Here is a 21933-nt window from a genome sequence, read left to right as displayed (position 1 = left end):
CAAATACAAGCAGGCATATGAGGTTAATTTCAGTAATGAGCAATAAAGTAAACAACTAGTAAACAAAATTTATATATTTGGTTATATAAACCCCAAACACCAGTAATGTTGAAGCTGGTCTGGTGAGGTACTTATTTTCCTGCATGTCAGTAGCTCTGCATGAGTTAACTCCACAGCATACGTAGGTGCATGGAATGTTCACCAGTAGATTGAGGAATTGGAGCAGTGACAAAACCCAACCCAATACTCTGCTAGATTTCCCCTCTGTGTCCAGAATTCAGAAAACGAGAAGACCAAACAAACATTGCTCTACCGTAAACAAATACCTCTTTCGGGAGCAGACTCGCGGATCAGTGACACATATGTCAGCAGGCCAGTCTGACTTCCTGCAGGGCGTCAGGACGAGGTCCCTGTCCAGTTCAGATGACCATTCTGGGAGGAGGAGTGTTTGTTGACTTAGTGCATTCCAGGTTAATGACCCAACAGTTGGAACTGCCGAGTTGAAAGGATGTGAATGGCATCATTCGGTTGGAAAGAACTAGAACAACCCAACGCAAACAAATTCAAAATCAAAGGCTTTAAAAAAACTAGCACTTGCATATGTCAATTTAGTCCTCAAAATCTTGTTCTCTGGCTTATTTAGAATCCCAAAATGCACGAAAATGCTATTGTTTTAATTATCAAAATCTTGTCGCGCTTTGATTTTGAGTGGACTCTTTGACAGAATTATACGTACCCTTGAAAAATATGCACAAAAGTGAGGTAAACTAAAAAATAAGTTATTTACATATTCTTCATTTGCCAACATGCGTAAAGCAGTGTGCTTTAGTTATGATTCAATGCATGCTTTTCTAAGCATTTCATTTCGCCGCCAAACATCCATGGCATGTATGGCCAACACGTTATATTTTGGTATTATCTGATCATAGCACTCTCTTCCAGTCATAATTCCAATGAGGTTTGGCGAACTCAAGATGCTTGGTTTTGTTTATTAAGCTCAGTAAGCGCTGTCTTCGGGCCACCCTTCCAAAGAGTTTGCTGGTATGGACTCGTTATTTTTATTTTTTTAAGGCTTGGTGACCCCACGAGAAAACCAAACTCTTAAACTGTGATCCATGGGTTACTTATGGCCTCCCTCACCATTTTTCTTTCCGTCCGTGGGGATAATATGTACTCGTACCTATGTACTCGTAGGTTTGCAACCATTTCATGTTTTAGTATTACCCTTACAGTAGTAAGTTGTTTTTTTTATACCCATTATACAACTTCGCAAATAACCATGTGTCTTCTGAATTGACAGTTGACAAAGGGATTTTGCTTGTTACTTCATTTTTATACTATATAGTGAAACAGGAAGTGATGGAATGACAAAATATAGTTCCTTTAGACTGAGATTAATTTTAATGAAGTGAAATTGCTGCGATGGACTGGCGACCTGTCCAGGGTGTATTCCTGCCTTTCGCCCAATGTATGCTGGGATAGGCTCTAGCCCCCCTGCGACCCTGTTCAGGATAAGCAGGTTAAGATAATGGATGGATGGATGAAGTAAAATTGTATTGCCAATTTCATATAGTCATGAAGTATATCGTTTTCCTGTATGTTTGAACATAAAACATAGATCATTATCCATGTTGTTTATTATATGCAGCGTTTCCACTCTATTTTTATTAAGGGTGCCAATAATTCTGGAGCCCACTGCGTACAACCACATGGAAAAAAACTGTCAGTTAAATGTCAAACTCAGCTCAACTACGCTTTAAAAGACTTTATTAAACAGGCTACAACATGAAAATGGTGATTGGACAAAATTAATATTCCACACAAAGAAAGCAAAATTGCATTTTTTCCCATAGTTGGTCTTATTTATTGGATACAGGCTAGGACCCATTCACATTCTCAACCATCAAATCAAACTGCCTCCATGACTCCACCTACCCCACCTCCTCACACAGGAAATCAGCCGTTTTACAATTAATAAGTCTTATCAAAAAGTGCACTTTTTACTTTATGCAATCAATAGTATAACCATCTTACAAGGTTTAGAGAGGGAAGAAACAAATGAAAGAAATGGAAAAACGATGTGAAATTGCTCATGGTTTCACTGTGCATTGACTTCTCTCGTTCTATTACAGCACTGCAGGCGAACAATTTAAGGACACTCCATATGACTCACAAATGTAATGAACCATACTGTATGCACATCTCTGGTTACTCTAAGCAAGCAAAATCCCCCAATAATAATATCTTTACATTTACAAATGTTGTCTCTTAGCATCTACACACTCTCTCTCTCCTATTAATCCAGTACTTTGGTGGCCTATATAGGACTGGTGGACTAGGAATATTAATTATAATAACCATAATAATGGTTATAGAAAATGAGTCAACATCTAAGAAAATAAAAATAACTATATGCATCTTTTAATAAAACTGAAACAGACCCATGGTTAAACACCAGTTCCCTGCTTCTTTCAACCAATTCATCCATTCCAGTTACCTCTTGGTTTTGTGGTACGCTAAGCTTTAGAGTTACAGGAAAAGGAATACACAGCAGCTCAGTTGCAAATCCACCCCCTCCACCATAAGTAAAGGTATACTGGCTAAAAAGCACAACTGTGATGTATACATGTAGGGGCTTAGCTTTAACCGTTTTTACTGGTTTGTAAGCGTAAAAGCAGTATAATGAAAATACATCATTTACAACATACCTTATGTTACGCGTGAGTGTCTGCCTAAGCTCATTCTGGGGGCATTTTCCCCTTCAAAAGTCCATGTCTTTGCAAATTGCAAAGTTGCAGAAATCCAGCAGCCTTCCAAGAGAGATCTGTGGATTGTTTGCAGGTGCACACGCTGCTCCTCAACATGATGTTATACCAACATTGTGCCAACAGGAGTCGGTAAAGAGGTAAGTGAACGCAGAAGAAAAGAGTGAACAAAGAGCAAACAGAGCAGTTAGGGTAGTACAAGGTAGCCTACAAGTTGTTCAATCAATATCGAGGCAGGGCGGGTTGTGGTCCAGTCAGAATGAAAGTAGCACAAGTTGTCATTTTTGTTGTTAAATTCAAAATAAGCCATAAATCCATAAATGTGTTATGTAAATCATGGCTAATTGTCCAAAGAAAAAAAAGGAAAAAAACCTAGCAGCACCCATTGTTAAAATATGCAATTGCTATTGTTTGCAAAAACATGGTTACACACCATGGTCCATGTGCATTTGTGTACAAGATATCCTTGAAGCCTAGTTTTCCTACAGGTGGTATAAATGCTACTGTATGGTTAGAAGACTTAGAGGGCCTCGCAAGGGTAAGGGCAAAAGAACCAGACATTCACTAACCCTCACTCCAGTGTTCTACATTCACACAATACTGACCCTACTTGAACCTAACGTTTTTAAATGTACACAAATTCCACATTCCGTCCAGCTCCATTGGTCGCAAAACTTTTCTCAACCTTGGCAGCTTGAACAGCCTTTCTGTGCTTATTTATGCTATAATTCTATGCCCAGTAACTTGTGCGTCCAAAAGCAAATTACCCAGTTCACCTTTGAAATCTTGAATTCACTGTAGAATCAGTGCTGCCGGGGTAAGCGCCTATTCAGTAATGCAATAAGACAGTGATGACAACAAATGAGGACCTGGCGCACAAGACGCACTAAACATAAATATCTGGTTGGTAGGCATTCATAGTGTAGCTTTGCATTTCCACCCCCCTCCCTTGTCTGAAAGAGAAAATATCCACAGGACATTACAAACTGGAGACCGCTGGATTGATAGGAGCATTCCTGGTTTCCTGCACTGCCTCACACCCAACAGTATGGACATACGGCATCCGTGTCAGACCCTGCTTTACCACAATGCCCTGCATTTCTGTACTAGCTCCAAACAAACACCGCAGATCAATTCACTTTCGCACCATCAAGACTCCTGCACTGTTTTCCCTCCCCGCTGCTCTGTGAGTTGCTTAGTCTGATTTTTTACACCTTTAACAAGAGCTGGAACAGTGCTGTAATATTTAGTCAACCAAAAGAGACAACCGGTGAATGACGGCTTATGATGGGGGTTGCCATGTCAGGGTTGGCCAGTGCTTTGCTCCCATCTGAAGATCTGTTGACGCTCCAGTGCAATTCTCCATGGCATGGGATGAGGGGGGTGGGGTGTGCACAGCCCAAACCCCACCCCCTCACAAAGTTACAGTACCATTCCTTTGTTCCCACTCTGTCAGTCTCTGGACTGGTAGAAGAGGATGTACCCCGACTCGGAATTCTTGGAGATGTCTGACGTCAGGCCGTAGAACTCCTCAATTGCCTGGGCATCAATTTTCTGCACAACAGGGGAGGGGGGCACATGAGGATGAGGGTTTTTGAGGCAACACAACAGGGTTGACAGGTTTGATGGGGTTGGAAGCTTGTATGCTCCACGGCAGAAGAAGGAGAAACCACAGGAATCCACATAACTCCACACAAACCAGCTGGATAAGTATTTCAGAGGAGTGGAAACTTCACATGTCAGCCAGCATTTTCCAACAGTGGCCCACGGCCCACTCCGCAGCCAAACAAAAAGTGGAGGATAATTTCCATAGTGGGAAAAGCAGACCATCACTTCACATCACCGAACATGACCCTCAGCTCAAGTTTATGGAAGTGGTCTCTGAGGACAACTTTCCCTCTATCCCGTACCAAAACTGGTATAACCGTAACCAGCTAATTAGCCCTGGTAGATTTGTTAAAGCGCAATCAACATTTTGTTTTACAGCTTGGTGAACATTGCCCAATTGAATACTGAAGTATTTTATCTTGATGAAAATAACTAGTGCCAGGCAACAAATGTCATGGCTGGCTGGAAGTTTTCCTTGCAATTGGGAAACAGGAACATCGCTACTAAGCACCTTTTCCATAGAGAAAAATACAGAGGTTTCACATTCCTACAGCACACACCACTTGACAATCCCAACTAAGAATGTCAAGTCATATCTGTGCTAATCCTAAAAGTAAAAACCTAGATTATTCATGAAAGTAAGTATTTCAGTGCGCTGAAAGAGATCAGGGAAGTATCAACACTGAGCAATGTATAATCTATTGTCTTTCCTTCAGTTACTGAGAGCAGGCATTGCACTTCATGCACCACCACATAGATGACTTTAAAAACCAGAAATTCAATACATGAATGTCAAATAATTAACATTAACTTTTAAATTTAAAATAAATATATTTCTGCACTTTTCTGAATCTGTATGAGATTGTACATAGTACATGGAAGTCGCCTTACCTCCACAATGTCGTCATCAAACAGAAGCCAGAAGCCATGGCTCTTCACTATGGTGATGTAGTGACCACGATTTGGGCCACTGTGAAAGGGGGAGAAAGAGGGTTATTGGGTTACAGAGTGAAAACGTGATTAATCAGCATAGTAACCAGGACCATACTGTGGGTGAATGCACATGGACGCTATCATATAAGAATGTCTGGAATGAATGTTATGTCGGACGTTTGCTCATAAAGCATTGGCCCACATGGAAAGTGAAGCATTCCTAGCTTGTGGCGTGTGCAGCGTACCTGCCACAGTGCACCACCACGGCCACAAGGTCGTACATGCGGTCGGGGTTGGTGGCGTCCCCCGAGGTGTTGAAGAGTCGCAGCTCCAGGGGGAAGACCACGCGGTAGGAGAGCTTGGTGTAGCGGTGCAGCTGGTCCATGTACTTAAACCTCTTCAGGTGCAGAGCCAAAATCATGGGGAGCTTCTTCACCCTCATCCTGAAGACCAGACAGCAGATACAGGACACGCGTGAGACCAGGAGACCAAAGTAGAGCCCCAGTATGGCAGAATAAATACAAGACATTTGTGTCTTACAACTGTGGATACAGCTATTCATGTTCAGTGAAGTCAGGCCGCTAAAAATACAAATAAAATATTTAATAGTAGCAATGATGTTCTACATTGTAACCATTTCAAACGTTCCTATGGAAACTGCTGCTCACACAGTGACAGCAAGGACCTGTTGCATTCTTAAGACTTGAATCTTTCAGCGCTACATTCATTTTAAGATCTCCATGTTAACCACCAAAATAAGATTCACAAATGTTCCTGCGCAAATGCTTAGCATTCTATAAGCATGAACAGTTGTCCATAACGCTGTGCGGTCCACCAATCGCCCACCGCTTCAGAGGGTCAAATCTTCGCCTCACCTTTTCTGTGCTTCCTGCTTACTTCGACACTGCTCACAGTAGTACTTATATTCGCTACATAATGTCTCTGTGTTGCTGAAGCCCCTGAAAAAGCGAGAAGAGGATTAGATTCTGGATTTAACTTCTGTAGCAAGACAGGAGGCAGACAGTTGACCTCCAAGGTGTGTCCAGATACCTGAGACAGTGTGTGATGGAGGTGTTCTGCTCGACATCCACAGAGAGGTCCAAGAAGTCCTCATCTTTGCTGCTCACCTGGGTGGGAGAAGAAAAACAGGAATGCACACAAATCATACTGCCATTGACAGGATGGTGTAGGTAGAGCTGAAGCACCTCTGGACCACGTCCTACTCATTCCTCAATTCAACCCGCTTTCTTACCGCTTCGCAGTTGAGACATCGCGTCTCATTGGTTAACGTGCCCTGGAAGATCTCGTGGACCCAGGTCTGCTGAGTCTTCTCAGCTTCCTCTCCCTCTGCCGCACTCCCTCCTCCTCCACTACCTCCGCTGCTCCCTCCACCTCCTCCTCCTCCTCCGTTCTGCACCAGCTTGCCGTTCTGCTGACGCTCCTGGCTCTTCTCCTCCTGCAGCAGGTCGGCGATGGTGTTGAGCAGGTAGTTGAGGAACTCGTGAGCATCCTGCTGCATGTAGTTGTCGAACAGTTCTGGGGACGGAGCATATGAAACAGCAGAATGTCACCCAATGTCAAGGAGAACCACCCCGTCCCTCAATACAGCAGCCCACACTATACATCACACTGCTGAATTCTATAGCTTTTCCCGTTTATATAAACCCATTAATCAGTGCTGCAAGGCATAGATTCATATAATTATAAAATACTCTGCACTATAGGCTTTTCATTCTCACATCGCAGTTGCCAAAAGCCCCACATGTAAATGCAGCCTACACTTCACTGAGGGAAACAAAATAAAATAAGGGATAAAGGCTGCGTGAATAAAACTTGATAAAAAGCACATAAGCATGAAGCCAGGATTCGATGGACACACAACTTTTCCGCGAGACTCCTACATGTATCTATCATCCCCACTTAAATCAGGATACCAAGACATTGAGCATGCAAAGGGGAAAGGGGAAGAAGAAATAACAAATAAATAAATAAATAAATAAAAAGTGGTCGATTTTGAAATGTGAGTAAAGTACACATGCATCTCCAACCAAGTCTCCGTTACCTCCCCATTACGTCTTTCCAAAAATAAGTCCCTTCCCTTCTCTGTGTCCAGCATGGAACAACAAAGTACATGCATAACTTCCAATCACCCTCCCTCTGTAGTTCCCAACATCTTCTCACCATTTTCCTTCCTCAGCCTTGAGATGAACTTCTTGGGTGGGATGACGCCCACCTTCTTCTTCTGTGTGGCGATGCTGTTGAACAGGTCGGCCAGGCAGGTGAGCAGGCTCTCTTTACGCCGAGGCTGGACCTTGTAGGCCAGCACCTTCTCCCGAAACGGCCTGCAAAAGTACAGGGCCTGCAGGACTGAATTGCAGTAGCAGGTGTTTCCAAACTAGGGGGTTTGGTGAGACAGACAAACATGGGAAGAGAAGAAATGTTTACTGAGGCTCAGAAAAGAACAGAAATAAACAAAAAGATGTCAGTTTATAAAAATGTCAAATCCCTTATACATCATACTTTTTTTAACAACAACAAAACAAACACCTGGGGCTACATCAATATCTTCATTAAATATTGCTCAAGCTAATTAGGGGACATTTCTAAAGACTTCAAAGCAGAAATTATTCATCAATGTCATTCAATACAAAAAATCATAAGCTAGAGAGTGACTCTTACGTTGACCAATCCAAAGTAGTGTTCATTTACGGGAAACTGTTCCGGTCCAATCTCCTTCTCCAAAGCAGAGGCATTGGCGCCCTAAAACAGAAGTGACTGCTCATTACTGCTGGAATTATCTTATTTCACACAGTTAACTGTCACCATGTTGAGGTTAAACGCCAACTCCGAGCGCAGAACAGGCCAGAGGAATTTAACAGTGGGGAAACTGACTCCAGAGAACAAAGGCCACCCATTCCTGGAATAGCACAGCAGCCCAGGCCATTGTCCATAACAGAGAGAGTTTTGATATTTCGTTAACACATAATACAGCACACTTAATAAAGCAGATCCTCTTACATACATAACTTTTAAAGACTACTTTCTGACAGCAAATTTTCAGGCTGTAGTGACCCATGACCTTAACCGTACAAAATGTCAAATAGATTTTTTCCCACCATAAACCGGTGGTGGTGGCTGCTCATAACTGTCCCAGTTGGGTTAATTAGCTACCCAAGTGAGTCTGAACTAGTGAGTCAATAAAACAGCAGAATATGGAGTTATAAGAGGAAGCAAGGCACCACCACTGAACGACTTTATTAACGACTAGATTAATGACTTTAACGACCAAAGCCAAGCCTTTGCTTATAAATCTTTGGAAAAGGTGTGGGATGTTACTGAGCTGCAACATATAATGGATTGAACAAATAGCTAAATTAACTTTGATCATCCTATTCGGATTTCATAGGCATGTTTTTGTTTCAATGTTTTAGAGTTTGGCAACTGAAAAAAATGGTTTCATGAGTTTTTTAAAGCTGGAATTCCCAACAACACTGTAAATATTGAATGACAGCCATCTTAATTCTAGCAACAGTGTGGCCCTCAACAACATTGCTAATGTGCATCATTTCAGACTTCTGCTCATATTAAAAAAGTGTAACATCTCTTGCAGCATCTTTTTATTATCAACAACCTACACAATGTACAATCATATCACATTTAGAGGAAACATTTGAACAGTGCATTTGCCATCTTCAGACAATATCATATATCAGCACTTAGATAGCAGGCAAGCCATTCATGCAAACGGGGCATACTATTCTTCCCCTGTTAAGTAATGTATCATTGCATCACTACTGACTACTCTAAAGACAGTGCATATAAAAACAGAATGAATTAAAACAGTATATTAAAACAGTTGATACACTATTAAGTGTATACCCACGTTTCCAGTTCAGACACATACTTAACTTAGTTCAGAACAAATAATAATACTGTTGCATAAAATAGGTAACCACATCTTGCTCTCAACTCATGCAAAAATAACTTTAACTTGAGACAAAAAACTGGAGGTGAGGTTAAAGTTATCCATGGTTATCAGAAAACTATGTAATCCACTTCCTCTACATCTACAGTATCGGCAGACAGCTCTACTCCCACGGGCAATAGGTGCACCCAAGGTGGCGATGTCACATAGAATGAAATTTACTTTACACGTGGAGGGGTCTAGCGAAGCATGTAACATTGAACTAATTGGAATAGGGTCATGTGAGGCAGATTTGTACTGGGGAGTTTAAGATGATGCCGTGTGAAAATGATGAATGAGTTATGAAGAATGAAGCAGAACAAGAAGTGATGATACGTCTTGTTTTTGACTAGCTATTAATTATCAAATTATGAAGATTTTGGGGATGAGGGTGTTTTTTTAATTAACACTTAGACTAAGGTGCCCTATAAAAAACCCATAGAAAGGCCTAGGAATAACAATGCATTTCAACAGTCATGTGATCAAATACAATGCTGCCATCACATCGGTCAGTTAAGGGAAATGTAACATGCAGGTCGCATGTGCCCATAAGGGGTTAAGACAATCTACTGTAACTTGACAAGCCAATGAAAGGCCCAGAAGAAGAAGAAAGAAATATATATATATACATATTCCTGTCAGCTTCGACCAGTCTGGCCCTTCTCCTCTGACTTCACTTATTAACACCACAGAACTGCCAACTGGATGTTTTTTATTTCACACAATTCTATGCAAACTCTAGAGACTGTTATGCATGAAACTCCCATGAGATCAGCAGTTTCTGAGATACCCAAACCACTATGTTTGGCACCAACAAACATTCTACAGTCAAAGTCACTTTGATCACATTTCTTTCCCATTCTGACATTTGGTCAGAAAAAACAGCAGAACGTCTTGACCATATCTGCATGCTTTTATGCATTTAGTTGCTGCAACATGATTGGCGGATTAAATATTTGCACTAACAAGCAGGTGTACAGGTCTACCTAATAAAGTGTTCAGTCAGTGTATATTAGAAAACACTGGTTTTAATTAAAGCATCAACAGTTAAGAGATTTGGGGCTGGTTTCACAGATTTATTAACCTGATAAATCTATCAATCTGTGTCAGAGAAATGTAGTCCTAGAGTTGGACTAAATTCAGTTTTGTATGCAGAATATCCGTTAAAAATGTAATTTAGTTTCAAACTAGGCTTAATCGGTGTCTGCGAATCTGGCCCTATGTATCCAAAAATAAACTTGTCAATTCACGTGCTTGCAGCCAGCAAAGTCTTTTCAAATTTAGGTAATCAATTCAGATTAATGCAATTACAAGTGCACTCACTATTGTGATGGCAGGTATGCCATCCTGCGAGCTACAGGTTGGCTGGCAAACCACACCTATACTTTCACCTTTAGTAATTTAGTTCAACTAATTGTCAAGCGAATTTAACAAAACCGTGCATCTTGCAACACCTGCAATAACCGAACTATTGTTATAACCGTACTAACTTATGATATTTGCAGCAGAAATTGGTAAACGCGTTCCAAGGACATAGCCTAATCAAAAGTCTTATCCAGCTAGCTGTATAATTTAGTTACCTGACCTAAAATGAACCATGCCCCAGTGAAAACATGTCAAAGTAAGGTGTGCGCTTGTGTGCGAGAGAGAGACAGGGCGAGCTCGTTCCCAGTGACAGGTAACGTGTGACGACACACGTCCAAGTCAATTTACAGGAAAGAATTTCCAGAATATTACTTTGGAATCTGTTCAGTCTGCATAGTGTGCAACTATATTTTATAGTAATTGCTTCAATATTGATCGCTCATTTGCAGACATATTTTGGCGCATATTCACTAATAATTAACGGATCAAGGTGAGCTTTAGAAATATCCATAACTTGTGTTATGAAACGTAACGTTACATGGTGGGTTAGCAGTAACGTATGCTACTTGCTAGCTAGCAATATCACTCCAAGAGACACTGTAGAAGTCCAGTACACACTTAGCTAGCCTAGCTTAGCAATGCTTAACGTTACAAAACAATGACGCATGCAACTCCTTACGAAACTTGTTGACTAGCAACAGATGCAGTATATGTTAGCTATACTATAGAAAGCTATGCCACATTAGCTAGAAATGGCAATTTGCACCGACTACCATCAATAGCTAATTAGCTATCTAAAGCTATAGTTAGTTAGCTAGCTAGTAAACAAACACACGCAGTTAGCTAGCTTCTCAGCTAGCTACCAAATTGATATCCAGCCACGAAACGTCAGGATACCATGAAAACTTTGAATTGTGCATGATTAAAAATATCACGCTGATCATTAAAGTGAGATGGCGTAGCTAGCTATGTTAGCTAGTATAACCAAGATTTAGCTAATAATGGAAGATTCCTGGCTAGCTAAGCTGATCATCGCCCCTGCCTCGCCCACACGCTAGTCGTTGCTAAACAGATACATTTGCAAGTGATAAGACTAGTCGAACCTTTAATTACTGAATTGCAAACACATTCTTCGTAAAATGTTCTGTTTATATGCACAAGACAGCTAGCTAGCTAAGTGGCGAAGACCATAGCTAGCGCGCTAGCTAACTTCCTGGAAAACATGTCCCGCAGTCCATCTGAACGTAAGCTGGGGGCTGGCGTTGACATGGCTAACTATCTTGTAGCCGCAATGGAAAGGGCAGCGTCACTTCACTGCGGTAGAAAGTAACGTTCTAGTAAGAAAAAACATGCCTTACCATCGTACAAATCGAGGCGATCTTTCGGACTGTCATCAGTATTTCCATCCGTCTGCCGCCATATTGGACCGAACCCCAACTTAAAGCACTGACAGCCGCCGCGGCTAGAGTTCCTGGGAAACCTTTTGCCCGTCCAACCCTAAATAAAACGAGGGAGTGTCACTGAGGTAGGCGTCCGACGCAACCTGCAGTGTTTTTCATAGGCCCTTCCCATGAGAGCGGCCATATTTTTTGTCAAAACGAGGCTGCACTACTGTTAGAAACGCGTACGTGTGCAAAAAAAGCATATGCATTGTGCCACTTGAGATGAATTGAAGGAACAGATAACGATGTGCTTTATTTGAAATGGCTGCTTTGCGGGAGTTAAAACAGGTGTTGGTAAAACATATCTACCGCCATATCTTATAAATGCAATTCGGCATGCAGTGTCACGCAGCCGTGCCTTGATCTGATACGTAACCGCTTTACATTTGCTCAGTGTTGAGCCTCAGTAAACAAATGCCAGCTATATAGGCGAAACCTCTTGAGTTTTTGTCGCAGCAGTTAGTTATGATAGCCTGTGATGTACATCGAAAGACTTCTTCGCTAATCTCATTGTTTACCTTTTTACCTCCAGGTCTATTCCCTTGACGAAACCGTCTGATTGTCAGAATTCTTACGTAATTATTGTTCCATAATCTGTATTGTCAATGGGCCCAGGTTTCAAAAAATAGCTTCCAATCCAATTACACTGTTCAGTCTTCACTTACCACAGATGAAGACATCTGGATTGAAGTTATGTCATCAGTTTACATTTAGCTGTTTTTGTTGGTTTAGGACTGGGACTGTTTAGTCTGAGATTCCTCCAGATTCCACCTTTTACAGTCTTTTCAAGTAAAGGTGCCAACACATGGCAAATGAACAGTTTTGCCACGTAGGTTGCCATGCAAACTATAGTATATTTATGCCAAGTTGCCAATGTTGAAAAGTACACCTGGTCAAACAGAAATTTCACTGTACAGATGTACTCAGTTTTGTTCTGATTTTGCAGTATTCAGTCATGCTCTGCAATAAGCTTAATTATTTCACAGTTGCTAGATTTCTCAATGGTGGACACCGCCACGCCAGTATAATGGTCACATTTAATCAGATCAAATGTGTTATATTTATAATTAATCATACAAATATTTGTCTGAATATTTTTGGCAGATAATATATTCTGCACTCCATAAGTCCATAGCAGTCATTAATTTATACTCAATCATGTCTCATATGTTCTTCAGCCCTACACTGTACATAGATGGGCAAATGGACAGATATCTGTTCAAGGTTCTAGGGCAGTGGTTATGACCAACCATGGCCAATATGGTTAAAATCTATGGATCTCAATTTCAAAGGTGTACAACTCCAGTCCTGAAGGGCCACTGTGTAGCTTTTGTTCTAACTAGCTGTAATGACTAAGCTTTCAAAATTGTTGTATAATGATCCATCTTGTGTGGGGCAGCAGAAAACACAATTTTGCAATAGGTATAATTTGCAGCTGTAGCTCATTACTTTGTAAAAAATGCCAAATCAAATAAATCGTTGAGCTATTTAAAGGATTAATTGCAGAAGATGGTATGAAATCCCAAAATGGATTTGCCCTTGTGCACTCCTGCTCTAGAAACGCATCTCTTTCAAAAGTCCTCAGAATTAATGCCTTTTGCCCAAGACCTATGAAAATTTTGGTTTGTTTTATCATTCCATTTTTTATGTTGAATTACTGATGTAAAGGCAGTATATAAAATGCATTATAATTCATTAACACATGATATTCTGGATAATACTTTTACATACAATACATAGTTGACAGAAAAATGTGCAGTGCCATGAAAATGTATTTGGCCCTTCTTGATTTCCTCTACTGCGATGGACTGGCGACCTGTCCAGGGTGTATTCCTGCCTTTCGCCCAATGTATGCTGGGATAGGCTCCAGCCCCCCTGCGACCCAGTTAAGGATAAGCGGGTTAAGATAATGAATGAATGAATCAATGATTTCCTCTATTATTTTGTATTTTTCACACAGAATGGTTTCAGGGTCTTAGGCAGAATGTAATATTCGAAAAGGGATAATACACTAAGACAAAGTAAAGACAAAACATTTTTTAATTACTATTTAATTTATTTAATGAAAAAACTGATCAAACACCCAACCCCTGTGAAAAAGGAAATGCCCCCTTAATCTTAAAAACTGGTTGCACCACCTTTAAAAAGGTGTACTCAACAAGGGTTGCAAAGCTAGTAAGGAAGTAAGGATCTGGATCTGGAGAACAATTGGAATAGTGGTGAATATTCCTAGGAGTGGTGGGCCTGCCAAAATTCCAAGGGCACAGTGACTACTAATCCAGGTAGTCACAGATGATCCCAGAAGAACATCCACAGACCTGCAGGCCTCTCTCTCCTGAGCTTCATCAGGGTTCATGACTCTACAATTAGAGACTGAGCAAAGATGAGAGAGTAGCAACTTTGCCGAAACCACTGCTATCCAAGAGAAACATCTATGCTCATCTCACAATTGTAAAGAAGCACCTGATAATGTTCCATGGACAGATGATTCAAAAGTGGGACTTTCTGAATGATACAGGTCCCATTATGTCTGCTGTAAAGCATCATACTAAAATACAACATCATACCAAAAGTCAAACATGGTGATGGTGTGTGGATTCTTTGCTGCCTCAGGACCTGGAAAACTGGGAAAAAAAAGCTGGAAAACATGTCATTATTGCACCTTGAATTCTGATTGGTACCAGAAAATTCTTAAGGAGAATGTCTGGTCATCTGTCCAAGAGCTGAATAATTGTGTTATGTAACAAGACCAAAACATAAGTCCACATCTAATTGAATGAAAATAATCTGAATTAAAGTTTTTTGGGGGCCTTTTCAAGTTGTTACTTGACTCGAATTGAGATGCTGTGGCAGAACCTGAAAAGAGCAGTTCATGCTCAAAAGACTATCAATGTGTCTTTATTAAAGCGGAAGAGTTCAAATTCCTGATATCAAGGAGTGTTTCATTGCAATTATTGCTGCTAAAGGTGGTGAAACCAGTAAAAAAAATCATTAAATCAATAAAACAATATTTAACAAAAAATTCGTTTTTTGTTTATTCAGGGTCCCTTTATCTAATATTACATTTTGTCTAAAGATCTGAAACTGTTCAATGTTGAACATATGCAAAAATATAGGAAATCTAAATTCAAAATTAGTAGGCTAATTAGTGTTGCTATTTTACTATACCTTTGAATTCATTTTGTACCAATTTTTATTTTCATTTCGCAGTGATCTTGACGAAGATTGGTTTTCTGTGTTTTATTTATTTATTTAAATAGACAATAAATTGCATTACAATAAATACATTATTTATTTATCGGAATGTAACCTCTGCAAAAAATGAAATACAGTTGCGGTTTCATATTTTAAAACTAGGCTATATAAAATATAGTTCTTCGTTTTTAAAATGAGCGTTTTTCCTGCAGTGTAAAAAAAAGTCTTGTGCGATAAGATCGTGATTATAAAATATCTGACAACGAACTGTGCTATTTACTACCGCTCTTCTGTTGTGTTATCAGTGGTTATAGGGTTGTCTAGTGTGGGCAGTGTACTTATCAGCAATCTCCCCCACGCTAGTTTACGCACGCCCCTAGCATCATTCTTCAGTGCGTCTGTCGCCTTGTCCTCTTTCCACGGAGTAAGGCGGTTACTGTTATAATATGCAAGATGTATTTTTTGGACTTTTAGTTTATTGACAATTTCCTGCCTGGCTTTATGGTTACGCATCATAAATTAGTAACACCAAGTGGTGTCCTTAATTTTAGCCGCTTTTTCAGTGCAAATCACTCAAATGATATTGTTCTTGTTTGAAGTGGACGTTGCACTGGGATTACCATGAGCGAAACGCAGAAACCCGCCGAAGTAGACTATTCTAAAATTCGTACCAAAGGACTTGGAGCGAAATTTGCGAGCTGCATCTCAACACAGCACAGTTAAGGACATAGCTTGCTAAATGCGTCTTCTCGTCGACTCTCCAAGAACAATGAGCAGCGGCTCAAGCAACTTTTTACTTGTCCCTATACCGGAGTACCCCGTTCTGGACTGCGTGCCCAACAAGAACGTTAAACTTGTCGTTTTGGGTGCTAGCAACGTCGGGAAAACAGGTAAAATTGAATTAGAAATATGCAAATACCTACCACATGTACTTAGCAGATATCCTTGTGGAATGTATCTTTGTGTAGTTATATTCAAGGTTCTCTGTACAACTTGGCTGTAAAATTCGAGCGGGTACAGCAGCCAATTCATTAGCATGCTTCTGTCGGATAAGCGTAATGTAACCTATTGGTGTAATATGATTAAGTTAGCACTACTGATCAAAATGATTTCATTTCACTTCCACGAATTATAAAACGAGGAGCTTGTCGTACCAATGTAAAACTTAATAGTTAACGTTAGCCGTTAAAACATCTATCACTTGTGGATATCCTATGTGCTCGTTATCAATTCCATGAGAATAAAGTAGGCCTATCGTAATATCAACGCTTCTATAGTACATAGCAGAGGAAATTAACATCGTGAAGATTACTGTTAGTTATCATGTACCGATTCAGAAAAATCAGCATTTCATTCAAAACTGGAGAAATACAAATATGGCCACTAGGGAGCGCTGTATAAATCGGCCTGAGGGGTATCACGTTGCGAACAAATGGTCTGTGTGTGCTTTGGACAATTGTGTTAATGTATGTGGATGTAAAAGGAAACCATTTATGTTTCGATATTTCCAGCTTTGATTGTGAGATTTCTGACCAAGAGATTCATTGGTGACTATGAAGCAAATACGGGTGGGTTCTCATTTAATTTGTTACCATGTTGAATTAAAATCATTTTTCATTTTCAGCTCACAAGCACTTCATTTGTCTGTCTCTGTTCTCTCAAACCAGGAGCCCTGTATTCAAGAAAAATTAATCTGGATGGAGAACAGATATCCTTACAGATTCAGGACACTCCTTGTGTTGCACTACAGGTAAATTAATTCAGGAAGTATGCTGGCAACAGGAAGACTATTACACAACTGTAATGCATCTCACTTATACCAAAATGTTACAAGAATGATTATATCTTCTTTTTTTGCTTTCATCATGAAGCTTCCATATCCTTTGGGAATTTCTAATTCCTCAATGGTTTCCTTAGGGGCTTGGCATAATGCAGCATGTAGACATTGATAAAGAGTACACTTGTCTATGATTTCAGTTTTAGGGCATGTTTTCGATTGGCTCAGTTTTTGTGGGAAATGAAGGATAAATGTGGTGTTCACAAAGGTTTCTTATGACCTGTTGACTTTATAATGGCTGGTATGGGGGCATTCAGTGTTTGTTCTAAAGCAAGAAAATCCCGGACCTGCAAAACAGTCTCTACAATGACATCATGCCAGAGGTAGTGTGTTTGTGTTTATGTTATCCAATTTTTCCTAAACAGTTACGTTTCATCTTATTTTCTTCTGGAACGATTTCCTACAGTGCAACCTGAGACCGCTGCACTCAAGGAGTATTGAAACATATTCTGGAGTTACTGGAAACATAATTCCATAAATTGCTGTGCATGAATGCCCTGATACCCATCATTGTAAAGCCGCCTGGTTGTCAAAAACTTCTGCAAGTGGAAGACGTGTACTTAATTGAAAACAAAACTTGATATTTGAATTTGAAAACGTACCAAGGAACTAGATTAAATATATCCAGAAAGTAAACTATCACTTTAGGTGTATTGTATCTCTCTCTGGGACAGGATGATCCAGAGGGCCTGTACTGCCAGGAGCAGATCAACCGCTCAATCTACTGGGCGGACGGCTATGTGCTGGTCTTCTCCATCACGGACCACAGCAGCTACCGCACCATCCAGCCACTGTACCAGCACGTGCGCCGCATCCATCCCAGCGGCAACATTCCCATCATACTGGTGGGCAACAAGAGCGACCTCCTGCGGGCACGGCAGGTGCCGGCCGGCGAGGGGGAGGCGCTGGCCTCCGAGCTCGGGGGGGCCTACTTTGAGGCTTCCGCCCGGGAGAACCACGAGGGGGTGCACGCCGCCTTCCTGCACCTGTGCCAGGAAGTGAGCCGAGCCCTGGGCGGCAGCAACGGGGAAAAGAGGCGAGGCGGACTCCACCTGGCCAGGCCCAAGTCTCCCAACATGCAGGAGCTGAAGAGGAGGTTCAGGCAGGTCCTCTCCTCTAAGGTCAAGTCCTCCACCACCCTGTGATGTCAGCTCCAGGAAGGAGAGGTACTGCTTTGAGAAAACTGGATTCACAGCAATCTGAGGGGCCGAGCAGTATGTGTCGCTGGGCCTCCCCAGTCACTGTATGTCCAGGCATAATGAGGAATCTGGAAGTGCACGCAGCTCAGCCCAGAGACAGAGACAGGTGGTCAATGGATTGGCAGTCTTGTTCAGGCAGTCCATACTAACAAATGTCATTCTGGATTGGGAGTTACTACCTTCATTACAGTACAATTTTAGTTAATCTTTCCAACTTATTGGGACACAGAGAAAGTCAGTATCTGCTTCCTTCCCCATATGGAGTTATTATAATGAAAGTCAAATGCTTTTGATTCAGGTCAAGAATTAGAGGCATATTACCATATTGTTCTATCAGTATGTATATAAACCACACAATGAAAATGATAACTTCTAATAATTTTGTCAATTCACAATAAACATACACTCAATGACCACTTTATTAGGTAGACCTGTAGACCAGCTTGTTAATGCAAATATTTAATCAGCTAATCATGTGGCAGCAACTAAATGCATAAAAGCATGCAGACATGGTCAAGAGGTTCAGCTGTTTTTCAGACCAAATGTTAGAATGGGGAAGAAATGTGATCTAAGTGACGGTAGAATGACTGTTGGTGCCAGACAGGGTAATTTGAATATTTCAGAAACGAATGATCTCTTGAGATTTTCACGCACAAGTCTCTAGAGTGACTGCGAAATGGTGTGAAAAACAAAAAACATCCAGAAAGCAGCATTTCTACAGGCAAAAACACGTTTATGAGAGTGGTCAGTGGAGATGGGCCAGACTGGTCTGAGCTGACAGGAAGGTGACAGTAATGTAAATAACCAGACATTACAACAGTGATATGCAGAAAAGTATCTCTGAACACACAATGTGTCAAACCTCTAAGTGGATTGGCTACAGCAGCAGAAGAAAAACAGTTTAATAAATACCTAATAACGTGCTCACTGAGTGTATGTATATGCAGTGCAGAACATATGGGACACCCTGTGCAAACTCAATTCCATTGTTTATTTCGAGAATTAATTGGATTACAGTGCTTAATTAATACGTGACGCTTACCAATAGTCAATGGTGCCTGCTTTCTAAACGTACTGCATGGCTAGATACCATCAGCCATAGTTTGGGCATGAACTGTGTGACCTAATGAAATAAATGATTAATTTCTGAAGGGAGACTACAGGGGCATAGTTTGTTATATTTCAGTTTTTTTTCTCTTTCGAGTAAAAATGTTGGCCTTTTCACCCACGAACAGCCTATTGCAGTACATACAGTGCATACATGCATACATACATACAATGCATACATGCATACATACATACAGTCCACCATGTTTTCACTGGGCACGCAATCCCATAGCATATCAGTTTTTTTCACTCTGTGGGTCACTTAGCGGTGCTTCTTTCCAAAAGATAGAAGGATTTCATAGTATCCTGTGCATCTTTAAAAATCTTGTGTCTCCATGTATCAGTTTGCTACATAAATAAGAGCTTGCATTATCCTTTGTATACTGTTTTGAATAAAGTTTGTTCAAAACACAGTGTAACTTCTCTGCAATAATAAATCCCTTTCTCATTTCCTGTATTGTTGTAGTTTTGGAGATACAAGTTTTGATGCTGGCAATATGCATGTTTATTGAAATTACTGTGGATTTCTGTATTCATGAATAAGAATGAATTAAATTAATATAGTAGTGGTGGAATTAGTATCTGTATTTACCCCCTGGGGTATCATGAATCTACAGTATACCACCTTGGCCATCTGAACTGTGATATTGCACTTCGTCAGAAGGTAATTTTCTCTCTGTTTTGATCCTCAGGGAAATAAACCAACCTTGATTCCAATTTCTTGTGTCTTCCCATTGTTTTGCACAGTGTGTCGTAGTTGAAATACTCAGTGAAATCCTTGCTGGTGTGTGTTCCTTTGATAACGGTGCATTCCTTAAAACTGTTGTGGAAAGCTGGAAAGTCTCTTTTCTCTCTGAGCTCTGTACTTGGCCTAAAACCAGGAATAATCTACAACTGGCAGGAAGTTTGTCTCCTTGCTGGGTCACTGTATCAATGGTGGTGTTTAAAATGAAATAGAGTTCTTTATGAGAGTGCCTTGCTTTCAACTCTGCTATTGTAATCAAATAGATCCTGCTTCTGTTATTTTCATCTCTTAAAGTAACTGTCATTGCAACATATTTTGAAACCTATTCTTAAAATGTTTTTCATTTGCTCTTATATTAACTCTTCCATGTTTTTTTGGACCTGGAAATTATTCAATTTATTTTATTTGAAATTTTAAATATTATATGAGGTTAAGGAAAACAAATATATGTTAAATAGCTCCAAATGCACCAATTAATTCTTGCAAGATATCTTTTAATATTTGTGAATGTTGGATTTAAGTTAGGGAACTCTGCCCATATTTTCACAAGCTCCCATTTTAACTGGAATGCTCCCTGAGTAAATTAGAAGTTGTTTTAGACAAGTATATATTTTTATTTTGCCTGCTAAAACATCACCAGGAAGCTGTACAGATGAGGTTATATTCAGCCTGCACACTGAGGGAGAGGGCTTGCAAAGGAAGGAATTGGATAGATTTAGCTTCAGACGATGGTCTGCCATCCAGCACAAAATGGCCTTCAGGCACGCTGAGGTGTGTGTTGAGACCTGTGTTTCAGATGGGGGGGGGGGGGGGGGCAAGAAAGGAAAAGTGGACTATCACCAGCAGAGACTTTGGAGATGATAAAACTAAGAGATTATAACTGTTTGGAGAAGAGGAGAGGGTAGCGTGTAGATCCTTGGCGGAAGCATTTTGGGGTCAGGAGGTCTTGACATTTGGAGGTCATTAGGTCTTCACAAACTGTCATCCCAAGAAACACTGGAGGAGCATCAAGAGAGGTGGAATTTTAGCCTGGATGGTAAAGAGAGGAATTTTTATTTTGTTACAAAGACTGAACGGCTGTGTCATGTCCAAATGGGTGTAATGTTAAACCGAGGTAACAAGGTTGGGAAGACCAATCTTGTAGGAATATGAGGGGACTAAAAGTTTTTGGACTGTTAGTTGAACTGTGTCTGCAAAAAAACAGAATTTGGTAGCTAGCTTAAGGTTCCTCGTAAACAGGAACATACTGTACATACTCCGAAAGATGGACATATGCATGTGTATACAAATATGATCACACACAGAAGAAACCCGCTGCTTCTCTGGAAAATATGCAAGACATTACTTTTCACCAGGTTGGGATCTGGGGAGACTGTTTCCATGAGACCAGCGAAGGGAAAGGGTCACTGATCGTCCCGAATATGGCACAAACCACCATTTCCTAAAACACCATTCACACACTTCTGCAGAACAATTTATCTGTGATTTTTTCATTCAGCTACAAAGAGTGTTTTTTTATCAGTAGCAAAAGCTAAAGTTTATAAAAAATAAATCTGCTGATAGTGACATTTTGTAGTTCTCTTTCGCTGAAGGCCGTATGGCGGATGAGCTGGAGCTGTAAAACTATTAAACTTACCCTGTGACCTTATTACTGCTGAGATTCACATTGCTTTTCTGTGTCCATCTGCAGTCTGTGACGCTTCCTCTGCGCACGTCTCTGTGGGAGTGCGGCCTTACTGGCCACTCACAGACGCTCCCAGGAGGTTCTTTTCC

At 40.6% G+C, this 21933-nt stretch overlaps 2 protein-coding genes across 3 annotated transcripts; one reads left to right on the top strand and one right to left on the bottom strand.

The window, feature by feature from the left end:
• Positions 1-1750: 1750 nt before the first annotated feature.
• Positions 1751-12159, bottom strand: usp12b (ubiquitin specific peptidase 12b). The gene is made up of 9 exons (XM_061234742.1): positions 11994-12159; positions 7986-8066; positions 7488-7701; positions 6559-6842; positions 6357-6433; positions 6182-6265; positions 5552-5749; positions 5265-5343; positions 1751-4319 (listed from the first exon to the last, which is right to left on the bottom strand). The coding sequence occupies exons 1-9, from the start codon at positions 12039-12041 to the stop codon at positions 4218-4220; spliced, it is 1167 nt and encodes a 388-aa protein (XP_061090726.1). The 5' UTR covers positions 12042-12159; the 3' UTR covers positions 1751-4217.
• A 3519-nt stretch (positions 12160-15678) lies between these two features.
• rasl11a (RAS-like, family 11, member A) lies at positions 15679-20132 on the top strand. 2 transcript variants are annotated; one of them, XM_061234744.1, is made up of 4 exons: positions 15679-16162; positions 16784-16840; positions 16940-17022; positions 17784-20132. In XM_061234744.1, the coding sequence occupies exons 1-4, from the start codon at positions 16012-16014 to the stop codon at positions 18252-18254; spliced, it is 762 nt and encodes a 253-aa protein (XP_061090728.1). In that variant the 5' UTR covers positions 15679-16011; the 3' UTR covers positions 18255-20132. The 2 variants fall into 2 exon arrangements, with proteins under 2 accessions (XP_061090728.1, XP_061090729.1); XM_061234745.1 differs by lacking the exon at positions 16784-16840.
• Positions 20133-21933: the final 1801 nt, after the last annotated feature.

The sequence above is a fragment of the Conger conger genome, chromosome 3 (assembly GCF_963514075.1).
Source record: "Conger conger chromosome 3, fConCon1.1, whole genome shotgun sequence".
Taxonomy (NCBI): domain Eukaryota; kingdom Metazoa; phylum Chordata; class Actinopteri; order Anguilliformes; family Congridae; genus Conger; species Conger conger.
Note: the sequence above shows the minus strand (reverse complement) of the source record. Positions and strands in the feature narration are given on the sequence as shown.

What these genes read in the sequence shown, in the direction of transcription:
- rasl11a (XM_061234744.1), top strand. Translation starts at nt 16,012, where the DNA reads ATGCGTCTTCTCGTCGACTCTCCAAGAACAATGAGCAGCGGCTCAAGC. An exon ending in TAGCAACGTCGGGAAAACAG is followed by an intron (nt 16,163 to 16,783) that starts GTAAAATTGAAT and finishes CGATATTTCCAG; the next exon opens with CTTTGATTGTGAGATTTCTG. An exon ending in TGACTATGAAGCAAATACGG is followed by an intron (nt 16,841 to 16,939) that starts GTGGGTTCTCAT and finishes CTCTCAAACCAG; the next exon opens with GAGCCCTGTATTCAAGAAAA.
- usp12b (XM_061234742.1), bottom strand. Translation starts at nt 12,041, where the DNA reads ATGGAAATACTGATGACAGTCCGAAAGATCGCCTCGATTTGTACGATG. An exon ending in GATGTCTCAACTGCGAAGCG is followed by an intron (nt 6,434 to 6,558) that starts GTAAGAAAGCGG and finishes TCTCCCACCCAG; the next exon opens with GTGAGCAGCAAAGATGAGGA. An exon ending in TTGATGACGACATTGTGGAG is followed by an intron (nt 4,320 to 5,264) that starts GTAAGGCGACTT and finishes CCTGTTGTGCAG; the next exon opens with AAAATTGATGCCCAGGCAAT.